Raw genomic sequence first — 21,434 nt, 5'->3', positions numbered from 1 at the left:
TACAGTGAGTTGTTAAAGCTGAACACAAAGGAAGCTAAATTTAAATTTCAGTCCAAATGGAGCTGGGAATGAGCAGAGACAGCATCACAGTTGGGGATCAATTTGGGCCATCGAGTATATTTATGCATGATTTTCTACAAACGTGGGACATTTCAGTTCTTCTTATTAAGTTGCAGGATGTGGGCATCACGTAATGCTATTACAGTGCCAGCGACCCGGGTTCAATTCCCACCGCTGTCTGTAAAGAGTGAGTACATTCTCCCCGTGTGTCTGCGTGGGTTTCCTCCAGGTGCTCCAGTTTCCTCTCACATTCCAAAGACGTGTAGGATAGGAGCTGTGGGCATGCTATATTGGTGCTGGAAGAGTGGCCACACTTGCGGGCTGCTTCTAGCACATTCTCAGTAATGCAAAAAGACACATTTCACTGTGTTTCGATGTACATGTGACTAATAAATAAATAAATAGCTTATCTTATCCAATGCTACGCCCTTGGGAAGATGGTGGTGAGCCAGCTTCTGAAGCCACCACAATCTGCCCAATGTAGTTACTCTAGTGCTGCTCAGAAGGCTATTTCAAGATTTAGAAAGAGCAACAACAAAGAAATGGTACATGTGATGTGCAGTGGAACTGGACAGCAGGGACATTCTTTGAACCTATTCATGAATAGCAGCATAGTGGTGTGATAAAACAAATATTTCTGCTATTCTCTTGGCCACAATTCACTTACACAAGTGGGACCCCGGTTACTTGGGCAAATACAGTAATATCAAATCCTACTGAACATCTGAACAGAAAGCACAGAAATATGACATTCTGGCCCAAAAATCCAGCAGCTCTGTGAAGATGGCTGATGGTGTACTATGCAAGTTTTGGTCATTGGTCCAACAGAGAAAGGTTCAGCTCTAGGTGTTGGGTGCTACTGATTGTCTCTTAAACATTTTCCTTTGTTTTCTCTACCATTGCAGGCATGCAGGTGAAAGAATCAGGCAAGTCTGGGAACCAAACAAGTAAAAGGACGAGAGAATTAATTGTGATCATTGGTCAGGGCTTTAGATCAGGGTTTCAATGGGGGGGGGGGGGGGGGGGGGGGACAGAATTGGGAGGTCAGGGATAATCTGAGAGTCTGGGACATGGACCAGAGGCATGGAGCTTGGGGTATTTAGGTGGAGTGGGGGTGGGGGGGGGGGGGGTGCCCTGAAGGTGTTGGTAGTGAACCTGAATAGAGCACCCTTATTGAGATAAGGTGGTTCAGAAAGTGCTCAACAGCAGGCACATCTTATAACAAAGGCAGCTAAAGAACTTTGAGGTGTCTCTGGTTCTGCCAATTTATTGCACTAGCTGAAGCAGTTCCACCATTCATTGAGATTGTGGTTGATCCATCACTTTATTACCTATATGCACCACTCCACCCCTCACCATGCCTGACTGCCCCGATGCCATTCACACCAGGAAAAAAGCCAGCAGGGTTAAATATGGAATAATAAATCACTTGGAACTGAATGCTTAAAATTAGTATATTTTTCCAGCAGTAATTTGAAGCCAAATGTGCACAGTCATTGTTAAATTATTGAACTTAAACTGCATTATTATTTGCACCGTTGACAATAGCACATGCATCACAATGTCCAAAAACAGCTTCATAGACTGTAAGTTTTTAAAACAAACATCTGTGAATACATGACAGTCTTGAGTGAATGAAAATCTTGAAAACAACCTTCCAGATATGAAGAGAACTCCAAATAATTCAAAATGCATGTCATCAGAAATTACACTAATGAGAGATCACTCTTTCGGTAAAATTCAGTCTGCTTAAGTTACCAATTTCAACTTTTCATCATACATTATTATTACCATCCTTCAGTTGGAAAAGAAACACAGTAAAGGGTACAGTTTCTGTCACTATTCATTCAGTTTATAATTTAAGTACCTGATTAATGCTTACTATTGGAGATTGGGGGGGATGAGGTTCATGTATGAAGTTTAAATCATGTTTTTATTAATTTGCATTCATCACAAATCGCCAATACCAACAGACTCTGTGTTCTGATTTACAACCAATCATCAAAGAGGTAACAGTTCTAAAAGTAGGACTTCCAAGCCACCTGGCGACAAAGTTCAAATGGGACATACTACAGAAAGACTTGGATTTATATCATGCCTTCTGAAGGTCTGCCACCTCATTGCACTATACAGCAAAGTAAATAAATTTTAAGTGCAGTCACTAAGGTAAGAAACACAGCAGCCAACTTGCCCACAGCTTGGGTGATCTGTGCTCAGTCCACAGGGGTGATCCTGACCTTCCTGTTGCCCACCACTTTAATTCTCAATTCCTCTCCCATTCTGACCCCTCTGTCTGTGGTCCCCTTGACTGTTACAGTAAGGCCTGACATAAACAAGAACAACAACAACCTATTTTCCATCTAGGCCATTTGCAACCCTCTGGAATGGACACCGAATCCTCCAACATCAGGTAAATTTCTCTCTCATAGTTTCATTTATGTTCTACGTTTATTATCATACTTATGCCCCTTTCTTACCCAGTTTCTTTAAAATCTTTTGCTAACAGTCAGTACTCATACTTTCAACCCAAAATGTCAACAATTTCTTTCCTCCCATAGATGCTGTATGACCCGCTGAGTTCCTTCAGCATACTGTTTGTTGCACCTTATTGCTTAATCCATCTCAATCAATCTCTATTTAGGCTCTCGTCTTACACCTCACTCCTCCCCCTTAGCTCTGCTTTGAAAACTGTAAACCCTCCACTCCCCCCCTCGTTCTGAGGAAGGGTCGCTGATCCTGAAAAGTTGACTGGGTTCTCTTTCCACACATGCTGTTTGAGTGCCTGAGTTCTTCAAGCATTTTCTGTTCTTGTTTCAGATTCCAACACCCTGCAGTTTTATTTGTTTTGCATGCAGCCGGCTCCACAAATGGCGAATTTTGGATTTCATCCATTACTGGTGTTCTAAATGGGCAATCTGTTGTGCCAAGCTCCAATTCAGGGGGAAAAATTGGCACAATTGGGACAACTGGGCTTTAAGAAATCATTCTTGTGGTTTTCTCCCAATTACAAGCGAGAGAATAGATATGTGCATTCATGGACGGCTGCTGCTTGCTGGGCTCACGGCAGCTGTCTTGTTCCTGTATTGCCCGCTGGGAACCTGGCTCCTGTTGTTACAGTAAACTCTTGTGGCAACCACACAGCCTGGCCTGGAGATATGGCAAAATTGAGATGGAGGGGGTAAATTGGGCTGGTGAAAGGCTAAATGGGGCAGAATGATCAACAGGCTGTAACTGGGTACATGCATAAACCTCCAAGTATTACAGAGCTGACAGAAGACACTGAGATTGAGAGAGGCAAGGCCAAGAGCTACAGATAAAGATGAGAATTTTAAAACCAAGGGAATGCTGGACCTGGATCAGATGTAGATCAGGGAGCTCAGGAATGATGCATGATTCACACATGGAAGATTTAGGACAAGGGTAGCAGAGTTCTGGATGAAATCTTGCTGAAAGGAACCACATCAGTTATTTATTAAAGAAATAAACAGCATATCCGTCTGAAGTTTGGTTTGGCACAACGCACCTGAACTGTTAGGCGTTTGACGGCATCCCAAACTACTCCAATAAACTCTTTCATTCGTTCTTCTGGACTGGTCCATTCTTCACAGTTTTGCATTACTTTGATTGGTACAGAGAGGGGTCGGGATTCTTGGACAAAAACAAACGAGAGCTGCAATTAGTGACAAAAAGCAAATGTTGGAAGTATTATCCACTTCAAGTAAGCTAAAGATTGTGTAAATTCCACTGCTAAAATTCTGAATTGTAACGAGAAGGCTTGCATTTATGCATTGCCTTGCAAGTTCCTGTCAACACATCCCAAAACAGTTTGCAGAAAATGAAGTACAAATGAAGTAACAAACTGCTGAAGGAACTCCGTGGGTCAGGCAGCACCCATGAAGGGAAATGGACAGTCAATGTTTCGGGTCGAGACCCTTCAGCTGGACAGTCCAAGTGAAGGGTCTCAACCTGAATCATCAACTGTCCATTTCCCTCCATAGATGCTGCCTGACCTGCTGAATTCCTCCAGCATTGGGCAGGCATGGTAATGTAGCGGTTAAAGCACCAGCAACCTGGGTTCAATTCTGACCGCTGTCTGTAAGGAGTTTGTATGTTCTCCCACGTCCGCGTGGGTTTTCTCCGGGTGCTCCGGTTTCCTCCCACATTCCAAAGACTTACAAGTTAGGAAGTTGTGAGTATGCTATGTTGGCACCAGAAACGTGGTGAAACTTGCGGGCCGCCCCTAAAACACTCTAGGCAAAAGATGTATTTCACTGTGTGTTTCGATGTACATGTGACTAATAAAGATATCTTGTCTTGCCTTATTGCTCCAGATTCCAGCATCTGCAGTCTCTTGTGTTTACAACTGAAGTATAATCATTATTGTAATGTAGGAAATGCAGCAGTGAATTTGAGTACCGTAAACTCTGACAAACAACAAAATAATAATAGCCAGATAATAGTTTTCAAGTATGTTGATTGAGTAATAGGTTTTGGCCAGGTCACTGAGGAGAATCCTTAAAATATTGTTATAGGATCTTTCTCACTCACTGAGAGTGCATAAAAGTTTCAGTTAAGGTCTCATCTTCTCTGACTTTGAGGCATTTCTCAGAAATGAATTGGAGTGCTGGCTGTGAGTAGGTTCACAGCATGGATTCAAAACAGGTTTTAATTTGATTTTCCTGGCTTTAACATGTTGCTAATGCTAATGTGGTGACCAATTTATGATCCATAAATTTCACAAAAAATATAAAAATGTGTGTCAAATGTATTCCCTGTATTTAGTTTATCATGTGAAGCAAAATTAGTTTGGAGCTTAAGTGTGAAGAAATAAAACCCAAAGTTCCAGGATGAGCTTCAAAAGGACTCATGGATGCACTGTAGGGAAAACAGACAACAGTGCAGAAAACTGATATTTACTTCCATTGTGGTATTTTGCAAAAGTCTGCTGCAGGAACTGGTTCATCTGGTGTCTGAGATAAGGAAAACAGACTGCAAGCTCAAGGAGTAGACAGAAGTGAGACAAGGAACCCCAGGATTAGAAGACCCTCCCAAAATGTAGGGGTGGTAGGTTGGACAATCTGGTCCCTTGCAGTAGAGGCCTGATACTGCACAAACCACAATACTGCAACTTTAACAAGGTGTTATGAATAAAGTATTTCTTTTTGGTAGAGCACCTACTCAAAATGCAACTGAAAGGTCAATAATTTAAGTAAAAATGGATCAACCATCTCAGGCTCATGCTTCTTTTCCAGTGATCTGAGTAGAAAGGGAAATGGGGCCAAACCTCATGGCACACCAGCACTGTGCCTCCAAGATAAAAATATCCCTTTAACTTTTTGACTTAGTCTGCTATTCTTTGTGAATTAAGAATGCAATTTTCAGCTTTACCAAGGATTTATAAAGCAGAGTTTGAAAAGAACATTCTTGTCTTGATTTTGTTATTCAAATTGATCCTCATTTTCCACTGTTACAACAATTAGGATTTCTCAGTCTGTCACTGTAAATAAACTCTGCAATAAAAAAAATGTCCCAGTGCAAAGGAAAAGAAAGAGGACTCTGTCCACTCAGAAGTCCTGCATCATGAGAAGAGGGGCAAAGGAAAAGGCTGCATAAATATAGCAGAGAAGATAAACCTGCAAATTCTCATCCAAATCGCCCAGGCAGTCAAGCTCCAGGAGAACTTGGCTACGCTCAACAGATCACGGTGTCAGCTAACTAACCATTCACCACCCATAACTGTCCATGTCATCTACTTCCTAAACTCGTCGGTACCTTTAAAGGTCAGAGGATGAGCATGTACAAACAGGAACATAAGAAGAGGAGTAGGTCGTTCTGCTCCCTGACCCAGTTCTCCAATTCAATTAGGTCATGGTGAATCTGTTAACTCCATCTATCTTGGTTCTGTAGCCCAGGGCACAGTTCCGAGCTTTGATACAAAGAGCAACAGCACGCAAAATAATTATTTCTGAGCATTCAAGTCAACTATTCACCTACAGTTGTTACTTCTTTCATTCATTTGTGGGATAAGAAAGACATTGGCAATGCCAACACTTATAGAAACATAGAACATAGAAAACCTACGGCACAATACAGGCCCTTCGGCCCACAAAGTTGTGCCGAACATGTCCCTACCTTAGAAATTACTAGGCTTACCCATAGCCCCCTATTTTTCTAAGCTCCATGTACCTATCCAAAAGTCTCTTAAACGACCCTATTGTATCCGCCTCCACCACCGTTGCCAGCAGCCCATTCCATGCATCTCTGAGTAAAAAACTTACCCCTGACATCTCCTCTGTACCTACTCCCCAGCACCTTAAACCTGAGTCCTTTTGTGGCAACCACTTCAGCCCTGGGAAAGAGCCTCTGACTATCCACACAATCAATGCCTCATCATCTTATACACCTCTATCAGGTCCCCTCTCATCCTCCGTCGCTCCAAGGAGAAAAGGTTGAGTTCACTCAACCTGTTTTCATAAGGCATGCTTCCCAATCCAGGCAACATCCTTGTAAATCTCTTCTGCACCCTTTCTATGGCTTCCACATCCTTCCCACAGTGAAGTGAGAGCACAGTACTCTAAGTGGGGTCTGACCAGGGTCCTATATAGCTGCAACATTATCTCTTATTACCACTTCTCATTGTTCTGAATCTTAGGAGGCAATTAAGAGTCAAGCCCATTGCTGAGACTGGAGTCACATATGAAACACAAGAGGTACACGTAACTTATTGCCTGCCTTGAAGGACACGACTGAACCAGATGATTTTATTTACGACAATCTTCTAGCTTCATGGTCACTATTACTGAGATTAGTTTTATTTAAAAAAAAGATGCATTTATTTTTAAACCCTCCAGTTGTTCTGGTGGGATTCAAGTCTGTGTCAATGGATCAACATTTCAGAACTTCAACTGCTAGCCCCAGTAATCTAACCACCATGTTACCATGCCTCATTCTTATTTGCACTACTAAAACCAGGCATACATTTTCTATGAGGAAATAACAGAATTAATTGATAATAGAAATGTTATATTTGTTGTGCATATGAAATTTCAAGAGTTATTTTTTGTTTATAAGGTGCCACATGACAAACTGGAAGAACAAGGGAGAAAGGAATGGAACTTTGATTATACAACAGAGCAATGCTTAATGGATGCAATTTTGAACTTATGGCCTATAAACAGAGTTCGGCATTGAATCTGCTCCCACTATCCTTTCAAGCAGCACATTCCAGATCATAATAGCTCACCACATGATTATTTTTTCCTCATGTCGCCTATAGCTCCTTTGCCAATTACCTTAAATCTGTGTCCCCTGCTTACCGAACCTCCTGGCACTGAAAATATTGACTCTATCAAAACCATTCATGAAATCTCCGCTTAACCCTTCTCTGCACTGAACAGAATAACACCAGGTTCTCTGGTCTCACCACAGAACGGAAATCTTTAATCCTTCCAATAAACCACCCTTGCACCCTCTCAAAGCCCTTTGACATCCTTTTGAAAATGTAGTGCCCACAGCTGGCCACAATACTCCAACTGGGTTGAACCAGCGTTTAAAGAAATGTTCAGCATGACTTCCTTGTTTTAGTACTCCATGTCGTTGCTTATAAAATGAAGGATCCCGTATGCCTTTTTAACAGTCTCCTCAGTCTACACTCCGATTTCATGTCACCACAAATATCAGTATAAAATCCAGCAGCCACCTCTGCACAGTAATAGGAGAGTGTTGTGCTTCAAAAATGCTGTGATTTAGTTATGCTATTTAATCAAAGGTGGAATAAGATTCTACGGTGCTATTCAAAGAGCAAAGGATTCTCTCCAGCCATCCTGGCCTGGATTTACCCCTCAGTTAATACTGGGCAGATTAACCAATCAGTTATTTCAATGTTTGATGTGTGAGCCTACTGTGTGATAATTGGTTGTCACATATCCTAGACTATGGCTGTTGAAAAGCATTTGCCTGAATTGTAAAGCATTTTGCAATGTACTGAGATTTTGAAAGGCACAATACAATGGAAGAAAAGAATTTACCAGAAATAATTTTACAAGGAACTTATAAAATTGCTCCCACATTGGTTAAAAATTAACTATTATCAGTTCTGGTTTAATGGCCCTATTGATACTTATTCAAGCAATTAACTGTGCTATTTTGATCATTCCAGTGCCAAACCAGTTCTGATATGCTCAACTGGTTTTTATTTGTTCATGGCTGCCAATTATCTTTGGAAACTCCTTTAATGCTCAAGAAATGTTGTTGGGTATTGTTTAACTCTTCGTGTTTTAAAAAGAAATCTTTTGCTAACTTTCTGGTGTGATACTTAACATTGCAAATATGATCTCTGCTGAAAATGCAGCAGTAATTCTGTCTGTGAATCCACCAAAATTTCTAGGGTTGATTCAAACTCAGATGGGCTCCAAAACCTATGAACCAATTTACCGGGATCTTGTCTGTTTGAAGGTAAGAGGAATGTTACTGCTGTCAGATTTAACAGTTAAATGATCAGGGATATCAAAAGAAAAAATATAGGATTTATGAAAGGGAAATCATCAATGACAAATATATTGGATGCTTTTGAGAATGCAACCAGCAGAACAGATAAGCCAATATATAACTAGCAAAATACATAAAGAGGAAATGTAGATACCATTCTGATGCTGGTGTTGGAGAGGTTTACGAGAATTATCCTGGGGATGAAAGAGTTAACACGCGAGGAGCGTTAGATGGCTCTTGGCTTGTACTCACTGAGGGGGAATCTCATTGAAACCTACTGAATATTGAAAGGCCTGGATAGAGTGGATGTGGAGAGGATGTTTCCAGTAGTGGGAGCGTCTAGGACCAGAGGACACAGCCTCAGAATAGAAGGACATTCCTTTTATTTAGATGAGGAGGAATTTCTTTAGCCAGAGGGTGGAGAATCTGTGGAATTCATTGCACAGACAGCTATGGGGGCCAAGTCATTGGGTATATTTAAAGCGGAGGTTGATAGGTTCTTGTTTGTAAGGGCATCAGAGGTTACAGGGAGAAGGCAGGAGAATGGAATTGAGGGAGATTAATAAATCAGCCATGATCGAATGGCAAAGCAGAATCAATGGGCCAAATGGCCTAATTCTGCTCCTCTGTCATACGGTGATTCACAACCCACATCAATCATTTGGACAAGGAGATCTAAGTATATCGTATCAAAAGTTGCTGATCATACAGTGTGGCATTATGGAAGGTGAGAACGATTCAGGGTGGCTTCAGGGAGATATAAAGGCAGGCTGGGTGAATAGGAAAGGACATGGCAGATGGACTATAATGTGGAAAGATGTGAGATTATCCACCATGGTTTAAAAAAAAGAAACATAGATTATTTTTAAAATGCACAGTTATTAGAAAGGTGTTGATGTTGAGAGGGAGCTAGGTGCCCTTGTACATGAATCACTGAAAGTTAAGACAGAACATAGAACAGTAGAGCACAGGAACAGGCGCTTTGGCCCACAATGACTATGCCAACCATCATACCAAATTAATCACTTCTGCCTGCACATGGTCCGTATCCCTCTGTTCCCCGTATGTTCACGTGCCTGTTGAAATGCCTCTGAAACCCCATTGTTGTGTCTGCTTCGGCCAGGGCAGGCACAGTAGTGTAGCGGTTAGCGTAATGTTATTGCAGCGCCGGCGACCCAGGTTCAATTCCGGCCGCTGCCTGTAAGGACTTTGTCCATTCTCTCCGTGTCTGCGTGGGTTTCCTCCGGGTGCTCCGGTTTCCTCCCACATTCCAAAGACATACAGGTTAGGAAGTTGTGGGCATGGTATGCTGGCACCAGAAGCATGGCGACACTTGCGGGCTGCCCCCAGAACAGTCTAGGTAAAGATGCATTCCACTGTGTGTTTCGATGTACATGTGACTAATAAAGATATCTTATCTTATAGCTAAAACTCTCTCATCCAGGCAACAACCTGGTGAAACTATTCTGCACCCTATCCAAAGCCTCCTGTAATGCTGCAACCAAACTGCACACAATACTCCAAATGTGGCCTAATCAAAGTTTGATACAACTGTGAGATGACTTCCCAACTTTTACACTCAACAGCCTGACCAATGAAGGCAAGCATGCTGTATGCATTAGCTACTTGCGTTACCACTTTCAGGGAGCTATGGACTTGCACCCCAAGATCCCACTGTACATCAATGCTCCTGCCATTCACTGTATAATTTCCCCTTGCACTTGGCTTGCAAAATGCAACAACTCACACTTGCCTGGATTAAACTTAACTTCTCTGTCCCATATCTCCAAATGATCTATCCCCTGCGGTATCCTTTGAAAACCTCTTTCATTATCATCATCTCCACCAATTTTAGTGTAATCTGCAAATTTATTAATCTACAATTTAATCCAATATATCACAAACAACAGACGTTACAGCACTGATCTCTGCAGAATCCCACTGGTCACAGACCTCCAGTCAAAGGGATACCCTTCCACCACTACCCTTTGTCTTCCTACCATGCCAGTACAGCCAAGCAATTCAGATTTGAATAGCGAGTGAAGATGTTTTAATGCAATTATAAAGGGCCCTTTTGAGGCTGTGCACCTGGAATATTGTGCACAGGTCTGGTCTCCATACCTGATGAAGGACATATTGGCAATAAAGAGAGTACAACAAAGGTTCACCAAATTAATTCCTGGGATTGTTTTATGTAGAGAGAATAAACAGACTGGGCCCATACTTTGAGATGAGAAGAGGTGATCTCATTGAAATATAAAAAGTTCTTATGGATCATAGACCACTACAATGCAGAAAGGATCATAACAGAGCAGATGAAGATCTGGAACCAGATATCACAATCTCAAAATAAAGGGCTAGCCTTACAGCATAGAGATGAGAAAAACAATTCTTCACCCAGAGGGTCGTGAATCTGTGGAATTCTCTGTCCAAGAGGGTGATGGAGGCTTAGATACTGAAAACAAAGGCCAACAGATATTTAAAGGAATCATGGGGTTATGACAAGAAAGTGCCCCAAAATCAAAGATCAGCCATGACCTTATTGAATGATGGAGCAGGCATAAGGAGTCAAATGGCCCAGTCCTGCTTCTATTTCTTATGTTCTTATCGATCCAAAGGCTAAAGATGGATGAAAAATATGAGTTAGTTATTCAGCTATGCATTCACAATCTTCATATTTAGGGTATGTTGCTCATCACACTCGAAAGTACGGAGGTATCATCATGGATATGGAGTACTAATGATTTTGAAACGTGAACCGGAGACTTGCCTTTTTGAATCAAAAGGTCCCAGCACAATGGTCTGTCTTGAATTGAACCCACTGACACATCACCAAAAGAGTGCACTGACGCAATTCAATAATAAAAACTGAAAACTTTGAAAATACTCAGCGTCAGGCCTCTTTGGCCTCTTACGCTGTACGAATGAAGCTCAACATAAGCTCATGGAACACCATCTCATCTTCCAAATGGGCATGTTGCAGTCCTCTGTACTTAAGTATAAATTCAACAGCTTTAGATAACCAGTCTTTCCAGCTTGTATCATGACTACCCAGTTCTGAAGGAAAATCATCAACCTTTAACACAAATTTTTGCTCTCCATAGATGCTGCCGTGCTTTGATTACTGATGCAACTCATCTGGTTGCAAATATGTAGGAGTTTTAAATTCCATAATCTTTTCCTGTTCATGTACATACAGATAATTGATCAAAGAAGTACATAACTTTCTCTTGGGTGTAAGGTATAGTTTCTTGTGCCTCAGGGAACCTGGCCATTCTGCCAAAGTTGTCATGTCCTGACATGTTGCTTTTCTGCACCAAATTTAAGGTGAAGAAATTTGCTTTCCATCATAATGTCCTGAGAAGCATACACTATTCCACGGTACTCCTGTAAACCACCTTGCTTTTTGTTTACTAAGTTAAAGATGCCACATGGATGCAAGTTCTCATTCTGTTATTATGTCAGAGCTATTTCCAGTTGTTTTACAACACCAGTCATTAATTCTGGACCATTACCCCACCAGTGAATATCAGGCCATTGTCTCCCAGAAAAGTCAGTGACCTCAACTCAGAATCAGAATCACTGACTTACATGTCACGAAATTTGTTGTTTTGTGGCAGCAGTACAGTGCAAAGACATAAAATTACTATAAATTACAAAATAAATATATAGTGCAAAAAAAGAAATAACGAAGTAGTGTTCATGGACCGTTCAGAAATCTAATGGCAGAGGGAAGAAGCTATTCCTAAATCATTGTCTGTGGGTCTTCAGGCTCCTGTACCTCCCTCCAATGGTAGTAACGAGAAGAGGGCATGTCCTGGATGGTGAGGGTCCTCAGTGATGGACGCCGCCTTGAGACATCTTCCCTCCAGAGCCTCTAGCCTTAGTTTCTCAACTGCGTTCAGCCCACTTCTACATCCTACTCAAGATCCATAATCAGGTCCATGAGGCAGACCCATTATTTTTAGTTTGCTCTTTCTCCACTGAACATGTCACTACTTTTACTGCCAATTTTCACCCTGCTCTCACGTTTACACAGTTTATCTCTAACTTTTCCCTTTCTTAATTTCCATGACTCCATCTTAGGGCATAGGTGAAGAACCGATATCCATTGTAAACCCACATAGTCCTTCAACTATCTCAACTATACTTCCTCCCATCTTTAAAGGAGTCCATTCCATTCCCCCAATTCCTCCATCTCTATTGTATCAGCATTGTTACAGACTTGTATGCACACAGAAAGTAGAGCTGATCTACAGAACTAAGAGGTAAACTATCTAAACTACATTGATTTCAATCCAGAGCCAAGTTCACTCCAACCTCAGTCATCAAGATGCAGAATGCTGACAATCTTGCATATACGTAAGTGTAGGGACCAAACTCCAAGTCACTGCTGACTCAGTCACTGAGGACACTGAGAGAACTGGCCTATACTTAACATTCATTCAACAAAGGTCTCCAGCTAACCTGCTCCAATGCACTGCTCTGCAACCCCCGCTCCCTCCCCCCCGACCAAAAAGGTCCACGATAAGATTCAAGGAGACATGGACTTATTTCCATATCTCAACCACTTCCTAGTGATGGCAGACAATTCATAATGGCCTTCAGTGCACCAGTATAGACTTTGTCCATGTCAAGAAAAGTGTGTTTGCAGATGAAGACCTCAATTCCTGAATAAAGCTCATGGTCTACTGGATAGCAGTGCTTCTGAGATATGGACAACAACAGCAGGTGTATCAAGGCACCGGAGAGGTACCTCCAACATTGTCTTTGCAGAATCCTCCAAATCCACTCACAGGATAAGCAAATTAATGTCACTGTCCTCTCCCAGGCCAACATCCACATTACCGAACTTTAATTATACACATTGAGCTTCACGTCATTTTCATGCCTATCACCAGACTCCCAAAACACACAGCAAGACTAAACCTATTATTCTATTATGGACATGATCAGCGTAGTGTGCAATGGGACAGCAGATGAGATTTAATACCCAACCACAATGATCCTGACATTCAAGTTGAGTTTATCATTGTACACAGATTCTTCCTCTGCCTTCTTGAAATGGCTGTGGACAGTTGGGTAAGTGGTAAAATAGGAGAGGATCTGAAACATTTCCTGTGCTGAACATTGCCCCAAAATTAGCAGCTATTCACTGCAAGATCTGAGCTTCACTGTGCAGACTTAGGGGTAAAAATGTACATAAGGCTACTTTCATGAGTTCAACATTCATCTATGACAGGAAAAAGTGATCTTGAATCAGTAGAAAATTGCAATCCATTTACAATGCCACAATCATAAAGTTAGTGATCACAAAATTACATCATCTTGGTGAGGCATTTCTTCCTGGCCACATACCATGCCAAGGTAGAGTAAGTATAGGAAAATTATTCAGACAAAAGAGTGGCTCTAAGTTCATACAGAAAATCATGTGGATTCCCTTTCAGACCTATCTGATTTTCTTGATGTTGCATGCCCCAGCAACCCAATACGCCCAGGTGTAATGCCCTAATAAATCTGCCATCATGTCTACAAATTGAATTCATTTTTTTCAAATATTTTTTCTTCTTAGTCCATCTAAACCTTTGTTGAAAATGGTAACAGAAACAAATAAAAGTGACAAACTAATGCCAGTAACTCCTAATCTGTAATCCAAAACTACAGTCTGTTTCACATTCACTCACAGAACTCATGAAGTAAAGAATCGTACCAAAATATAGTTGAAAAAAGAGGCTGCACTGGGAAAGCTGGTCTCATTGCAATTACAAGATGCTTTCTACTCAAATCACCCTACCTGTGACCCAAACAGTAAAGGTAATTAAATCATATTTCAAATGAGTGCTCTGCCATAAATATTGGAACTATTATTGAATGAAAAGATTCCTGACCTATGACTGCAATGATTCTTCTACAAAAATGCACTAGTGTAATGTTATCCATGTACTTTTTCTTATAGAACCAATTTTTTTTTAAGTTCTTAGGTCATGTTGTCTCTCTTTTTTCCTTCAACAGGAGCATGTAAAGTTCTGCAAAAAATTCCTTGTAACTCAACATAAGTCACTCTTCCCTAAAAGTTTCAATGCATAAATATATTTTATAAGGTTTTGTGTCCAAAACTGCACATAGCAATCCAAATTGCATCTTGCCAATCTTTAAAGAATGGAAATAAGTTATTTTGATTTATAATCAAGTACATTTGAGAAATATTAGTTCTGGTTTGATACAAACTTATAAGCATCCTTTGCTGTTTCCTAATACTGCCATTATCAACAATCTTGTTTCTTGATGTCCCTTGATGCCTTTTATATTGGATTAATCACCAACTAACCCTTATCATCATTTTGCTATGCACCTTCAAAAAACTACGCATTCATTCCAAACTTTAAATCTCTTCGTCATTCTATTTGTTTGTTACCCTGGAATTTAATTCTCTCATAAGTTTGTTATTGAGTAGTTCAAATGGTGTTTGATCTCGGTCTTAAATGCCACCAAAACCCAACCCATTGTGCACAGCATCAATTCCACTTAATTTACTACATAATGGCAAACTTCTTATTACTTCTCTCAAATTTTCTTCTGCTCACCAGCATCCATTCTGGCAGGAGGTGAATTGGACCCATACTTCAGATATTAAAAGAAAGAAGATTTATGACACGGGGAAGAACATTATCCCCATCAATGGCAAATGAGTAAAGTACAGAGGGATTTTGGTGTCTTTGTGCATGAATCACAAATGCAGGCAGGTGCAGCAAGAATTTAGGAAGACAAATGGCATATTGGTCTTCATTGCAGGAGGGTTGGAACTTATAAATAGGAAAGCATTGTTACAATTTTGCAGGGTCCTGATGAGGCCATATCCAGAGAACTGAGTACAGTTTTGGTCCCCTTATTTAAGGAAGGATATAATATGATCTGAGGCCCAAATGAGATTCACTGGGCCAATTCCTGGGAGCAGAGGCTTGTCCTCTAACAAGAAACTAAGAAGTTAGATCTGTATTCTTTAGAGTTTAGAGAAATGAGAGGTGATCCCATTGGAACACTTTTAAGATCAGAAGGGGGCATGACAGGGTAGATCCTGATATACTTTCATGAATGGGAGATTCCTGAATGAGGGAACAAGAAACACATGAGAAAATAGGAGCAGGAGTAGGCCAGCTGGACCCTCAAGCCTGCTCTACCATTCAGAATCGTGAATCTTTGGAATTCTCTGCCCAGAGTACTGTAGAGGCTAGATCACCAGAGGTATTTAAAGAAGTGATAGATACTTTTTTGAAAGACTTGGAAACTGAGGGATATTAAGAACTAGCACAGAAGAGTAGCTGAGGCCTTGATTACATTGAATGGCGGGCAAGCTTAAGGAGCCAGGTGGCCATCTCCTGCTCCTACTGTGTTCGTTGTGAATTGAAAAACAGCTATCCAACATAATCCCACCATCTAGCACTTAACCCAGTGCCCTGCAGGTCACAGCTCTTTAAGTACATATCCAAGTACTTTTTAAGTGTGATGAGGGTTTCTGTCTTTCAGTCCCAGACTCTCTACCACCCTCCCGGTGGGGAAAAGTTTTCTCATCTCTGCTTTAATCCTTCTAATAAACACTTTAAATTTTTACCTCCTGGTTTTTGACCTCTCTGCCAAGGAAAATGAATACTTGTACATGATTCCATTCCTCAATTATCATGACCTGCCTAAAAGCAATTAAAACTAAAAAGGATGGCGTAGTTTGGGAGTGTATTCTGACATAACACACTGCATTTTCTGCAAACGGCAGATGAACATAGCCTTCAATAATTTGTGGTTGGCGGCAAAACATTAGTTCCACGGCTTTATTTACTTGTACTATATAAAAGAACTGTGTATAATGTATTCATGTTTGCTGCTGATAGACCCAAGAAAAAACTGCCTACTTGACTGGCACCTCATCCATCACTGTGAGACTAACACCATGAGAACAACTGCAGTGGATCAAGGAGGCAGCTCACCACTACCTTCTCAAAGGCCACCCAAGTAAGGCAGTAATTGCAGCTTTGCCAAAGTTGTCCAAAATATGTATGCAGAAATGATCTCCGGCTTCATAAAGCCTCTCCACCAAGCAAGTCAAGAATAAGTGGGAACATCATCTTGGGCCAGCTGCAAAATAATGGGAGAAGCATCCACAATATCTCAGCCAAAGCAGTCCATCTGATTGGCCTCCCATGCAACAGTTTAAGTGTCCACTCCCTCCATCAGCAGCACAGCATGGTTTGTAGCAAGTGCCATCCAGGGGATGCCTTGTAACTTGTTCTAAAGGCTTCTTTCGGCAGTGCTTCGCAAAGCATTTCTTCCTCCTACAAGAACACGAGCAGCAGGAACATAAACACTGCTGAGTCAAACACCCTTTCGACTTATACATGTATCTCTGTTCCTTCTTTACTCATAGACAGTGGGGCACTTTGCCGAGGGGCATTGTGGCAGCATCTTTCCCAAACAGACTGCAGTAGCTCCATGGCAGCTCACTTCTACTTTCCTAAATGTACCTGGCAATGGAATAGTGCTGCCTTTGTCAGTGACACCCACGTCCTAAAAATGAATTATTTGAAAATTAGAATGAGTGGAGATGCAAAAGAACTGCAGCTGCTGGAATGTGGAACCAAAAACAAACTGCTGGAGAAACTCAACAGGTCAGGCAGCATCTGTGGGGGGAAGTGGACAGTCAATGGTTCAGGTCGAGACCCTTCATCTGAAATGGTCTCAGCCCCAAATGCCACCTGTTCATTTCCCTCCACAGATGCTGCCTGATCTGCTGAGTTCCTCCAGCAGTTTGTATTTTTTACTCCAGATTCCAGCAGCTGCAGTCTCTTGCATCTCCATTTTACCAATCCACTGCGAAGGCTCTTCAAAGTATGCCCACTTTGAAGAAGTTGTCCTCCAGTACAAATAAAGCGTCTCAACCCAAAACGTCAACTGTCCATTTCCCTCAACAGATGCTGCCTGACCCACTGAGTTCCTCTCACTGTTTGTTTTTTACTTACGATAAGTGCATCATATCAGTTTCTTCTCTGAAAAATACTTGCTAATAATTTGCTTCCCTTTTCATTACTTAATTTAATCTTTTCTCTGTTTGTGATATAGAAGGGATTAGTGTGATTAGGCATCATTAACTCAATTAGATCAGCACAACATCATCAGCCGAAGCACTTGTTCCTGTGTTGTACTGTTCTATATTCTATATATATATCGATGACTTAATGGCAGGACCCTTAACAGCATTGATGTTCAGAGGGATTTTGGAGTCCAAGTCCATAGCTCCGTGAAAGTGGCCATGCAAGCAGATAGGGTGGTAAAGAAGGTGTACGGCATGCTTGCCTTCATCAGTCAGGGTGTTGAGTATAAAAGTAGGGAAGTCACGTTGCAGTTGTATAAAATTTTGGTTAGACCGCACTTGGAGTATTGTGTGCAGTTCTGGTCGGCCCATTACGGGATGAAGTGGAAGCTTTGGAAAGGGTACAGAAGAGGTTCACCAGGATGCTGCCTAGATTAGGGGTATGAGCTATAAGGAGAGGTTGGACAAAATTGGATTGTTTTCTTTGGAGTGTCAGAGGCTGAGGAGAGACCTGACAGAAGTTTATAAAATTATGAGAGGCATAGATAGGGTAGACAGTCAGAATTGTTTCCCCAGGGTGAAAATGTCAAATACTAGAGGACATGCATTAAAGGGAGAGGGGGAAAGTTTAAAGGAGATGCAGAAGGCATGTTTTTTTTAGAGAGAGTGGTACGTGTCTGAAACGGGCTGCCAGGGGTGGTTTGTGGAAGCAGATACAATAGTGGCATTTAAGAGGCTGTTAGATAGAAACATGAACATACAGGGAATGGAGGGATATGGATTGTGTGCAGGCTGAAGAGATTTAGTTTAACTTGGCATCATGCTCGGTGCAAACATTGTGGGCTGAAGGGCCTGTTCCTGGGCTGTACTGTTCTATGCTCCATGTTCTGAAATGTAAAATTGGGACTCATCAAATACAGAATGTTAGCACTGAGAACAGGACCTCTGCTTTGAGAATCCCAGCATCAATATCAACCAAGCTCCAAAATGGTACAGTTCAGCAATAGGCAAAGTATAATTCTAACAACATGCTTGAAATAAAAATACAGAAAGGCATTCTTAGAGCACTGGCATGAGCGTTTCCATTTCCTATCAGCTGTCCTTCTGGCCTCTCAGGTTGATTGCCAATCTGCAGTTAATTTCAGGCAATTTTCTGTTGTCGGTCAGGTAATGGAGAAATGAGCTGAGGCTGCCCAAACTCATTTCACCCGGGCCCTTCCAGCTGGCAAAGGGAGGTCCTGCACACTGTTAATATGTGTTTAATTTCAGCCTCAGTCAGTGATGAAAGGACAGCATCTCTTTACTGCAAACCTCTTATTCCTGGACATCAAAACCAAAGCTGAATTTCACAGGCCGGTTTAAGTCAGCTTCAAATAATTAGCAGCTGATGGCCATCAGCTAATCACACTCAAAAATCGGGTTAGTAACTATACTACTGGTCTTTCTGACATATATTAATGATCTGGGACTTGGGTACATGGAGCATAATTTCAAAGTCTGCAGACGAGAGGAAACTTAGTTATGGTAAATAATGAGGTGGATATTGACAGATTTCAAGAGGATTTAGAAAGGCTGATGGAAAGGGCAGAGAATGGTGAAGTGATGCATTTTATACAAAGGGTTAGGAGAGGAAACTAGTGGGCACAATTTTAAAGAGTTGCAGGAACAGTGGATCCTGTGAAATAGGTGCACAAGCAGAAGATGAAAGTTCAACGACTCCCTCTGCAACTGGATCCTTGACTTCCTGACCAACAGACCGCAATCAGAGAGGATGGGAAACAACACCTCCACCACGATTATTCTCAATACTGGTGCCCCACGAGGCTGCTTCCTCAGCTCCCCATTCTACTCCCTGTACACTCATAAATGTGTGGCCAGATTCTGTTCTAACTCCATAACTCTACAAGTATCAAGTTTGCAGATGATACCACCATAGTGGGCCCTATCTCAAATAACAATGAGTTGGAGTACAGGAAGGAGATAGAGAGCTTATTATCATGGTGTCATGACAACAGCCTTTCCCTCAATGTCAGCAAAACAAAAGAGCTGGTCATTGACTTCATGAAAGGGGGCAGTGCACATGCTCCTGTCTACATCAATGGTGCTGAGGTCAAGAGGGTTGAGAGCTTCAAGTTCCTAGGAGTTAACATCACCAATAGCCTGTCCTGGTTCAACCACGCAGACGCTACAGCCAAGAAAGCTCACCAGCACCTCTACTTCCTCAGGAGGCTAAAGATAATTGGCATGTCCCCGTGGACCCTCACCAATTTTTATTGATACTCCACAGAAAGCATCCTATCTGGATGCACCATGGATTGGTATGGTAACTGCTCTGCCCAGGACCACAAGAAACTGCAGAACCATAGAACCATAGAACCATACAGCACAAAACAGGCCATTCGGCCCACCATGTTGTGCCGTCCATCAGACCACCCTCACACTACCTAACCCCTTCCTCCCGCATATCCCTCTATCTCACATTCCTCCATATGCCTATCCAACAAGCTCTTGAACCTGTTCAAGGTATCTGCCTCCACCACCACCCCAGGCAGTGCATTCCATGCACCAACCACTCTCTGGGTGAAAAACCTCCCTCTGACATCTCCCCTGAACCTCCCACCCATAACCTTAAAGCCATGACCTCTCGTCTTAAGCATTGATGCCCTGGGAAGGAGGCACTGACTGTCTACTCTATCTATTCCTCTCAATATTTTATATACCTCTATCATGTCTCCTCTCATCCTCCTCCTTTCCAGTGAATAAAGCCCTAGCACCTTAAGCCTCTCCTCATATTCAATACTCTCTAATCCAGGCAGCATCCTGGTAAATCTCCTCTGCAACCTCTCCAATGCTTCCACATCCTTCCTATAATGAGGCGACCAGAACTGAACACAGTACTCTAAGTGTGGCCTAACTAGAGTTTTGTAAAGCTGCATCATCACCTTGCGGCTCTTAAACTCAATCCCGCGACTTATGAAAGCCAACATCCCATTGGCCTTAACTGCTCTTTCCACCTGTGAGGCAACTTTCAATGAACTGTGAATATGAACCCCCAGATCCCTCTGCTCCTCCACACTGCCAAGTACCTTGCCATTCACCCAGTACTCTGCCCTGGAGTTTGTCCTTCCAAAGTGTACCACCTCACACTTCTCCGGATTGAACTCCATCTGCCACTTGTCAGCCCAGCTCTGCATCCTATCAATATCCCTCTGTAAGCTCTGACAGCCCTCCACACTATCCACAACACCGCCTATCTTAGTGTCGTCCGCAAACTTACTAACCCAGCCCTCCACCCCCTCATCTAAGTCATCTATAGTTGTGGACACAGCTCAGCACATCACGGAAACCAGCCTCCCCTCCATGGACTTAATCTATACTTCTCACTGCCTTGGTGAAGCAGCCCGCATAATCAAAGAACCCATCCACTCCAGGCATTCTCTCTTCTCCACTCTCCCATCAGGCAGAAGATAAAAAAGCCTGAAGGAATGTACCTCCAGGCTCAAGGACAGCTTCTATCCCACTGTCCTTTGAACGGTCCTTTGACTATTGAATGGTTCCCTAGTATGATAAGATGGACTCTTGACCTCACAATCTACCTTGTTATGGCCTTGCACCTTATTGTCTACCTGCACTGCACTATCTCTGTAGCTGTTACACTTTATTCTGTATTTTGTTATTGTTTTACCTTGTACTACCTCACTGCACTGTGTAATGAATTGATCTATATGAAGGGTATGCAAGACAAGTTTTTCACTGTACCTCAGTACATGTCACAATAATAAACCAATTCCAATTCAAATTGAGGAAC

General features: G+C 42.0%; 1 protein-coding gene across 1 annotated transcript in view; it reads right to left on the bottom strand.

Moving 5' to 3' along the window:
• The window catches only part of LOC127574065 (intermembrane lipid transfer protein VPS13B-like), a 795,946-nt gene that overhangs the window by 346,388 nt on the left and 428,124 nt on the right, over positions 1–21,434 (bottom strand). Inside the window, 1 exon segment of the mRNA XM_052022696.1 lies at positions 3,584–3,708. Within this exon segment, the coding sequence (XP_051878656.1) occupies positions 3,584–3,708 (125 nt within the window).

The sequence above is a fragment of the Pristis pectinata genome, chromosome 9 (genome assembly GCF_009764475.1).
Source record: "Pristis pectinata isolate sPriPec2 chromosome 9, sPriPec2.1.pri, whole genome shotgun sequence".
Lineage (NCBI taxonomy): Eukaryota > Metazoa > Chordata > Chondrichthyes > Rhinopristiformes > Pristidae > Pristis > Pristis pectinata.
This window is presented reverse-complemented; position numbering and strand designations above follow the sequence as displayed.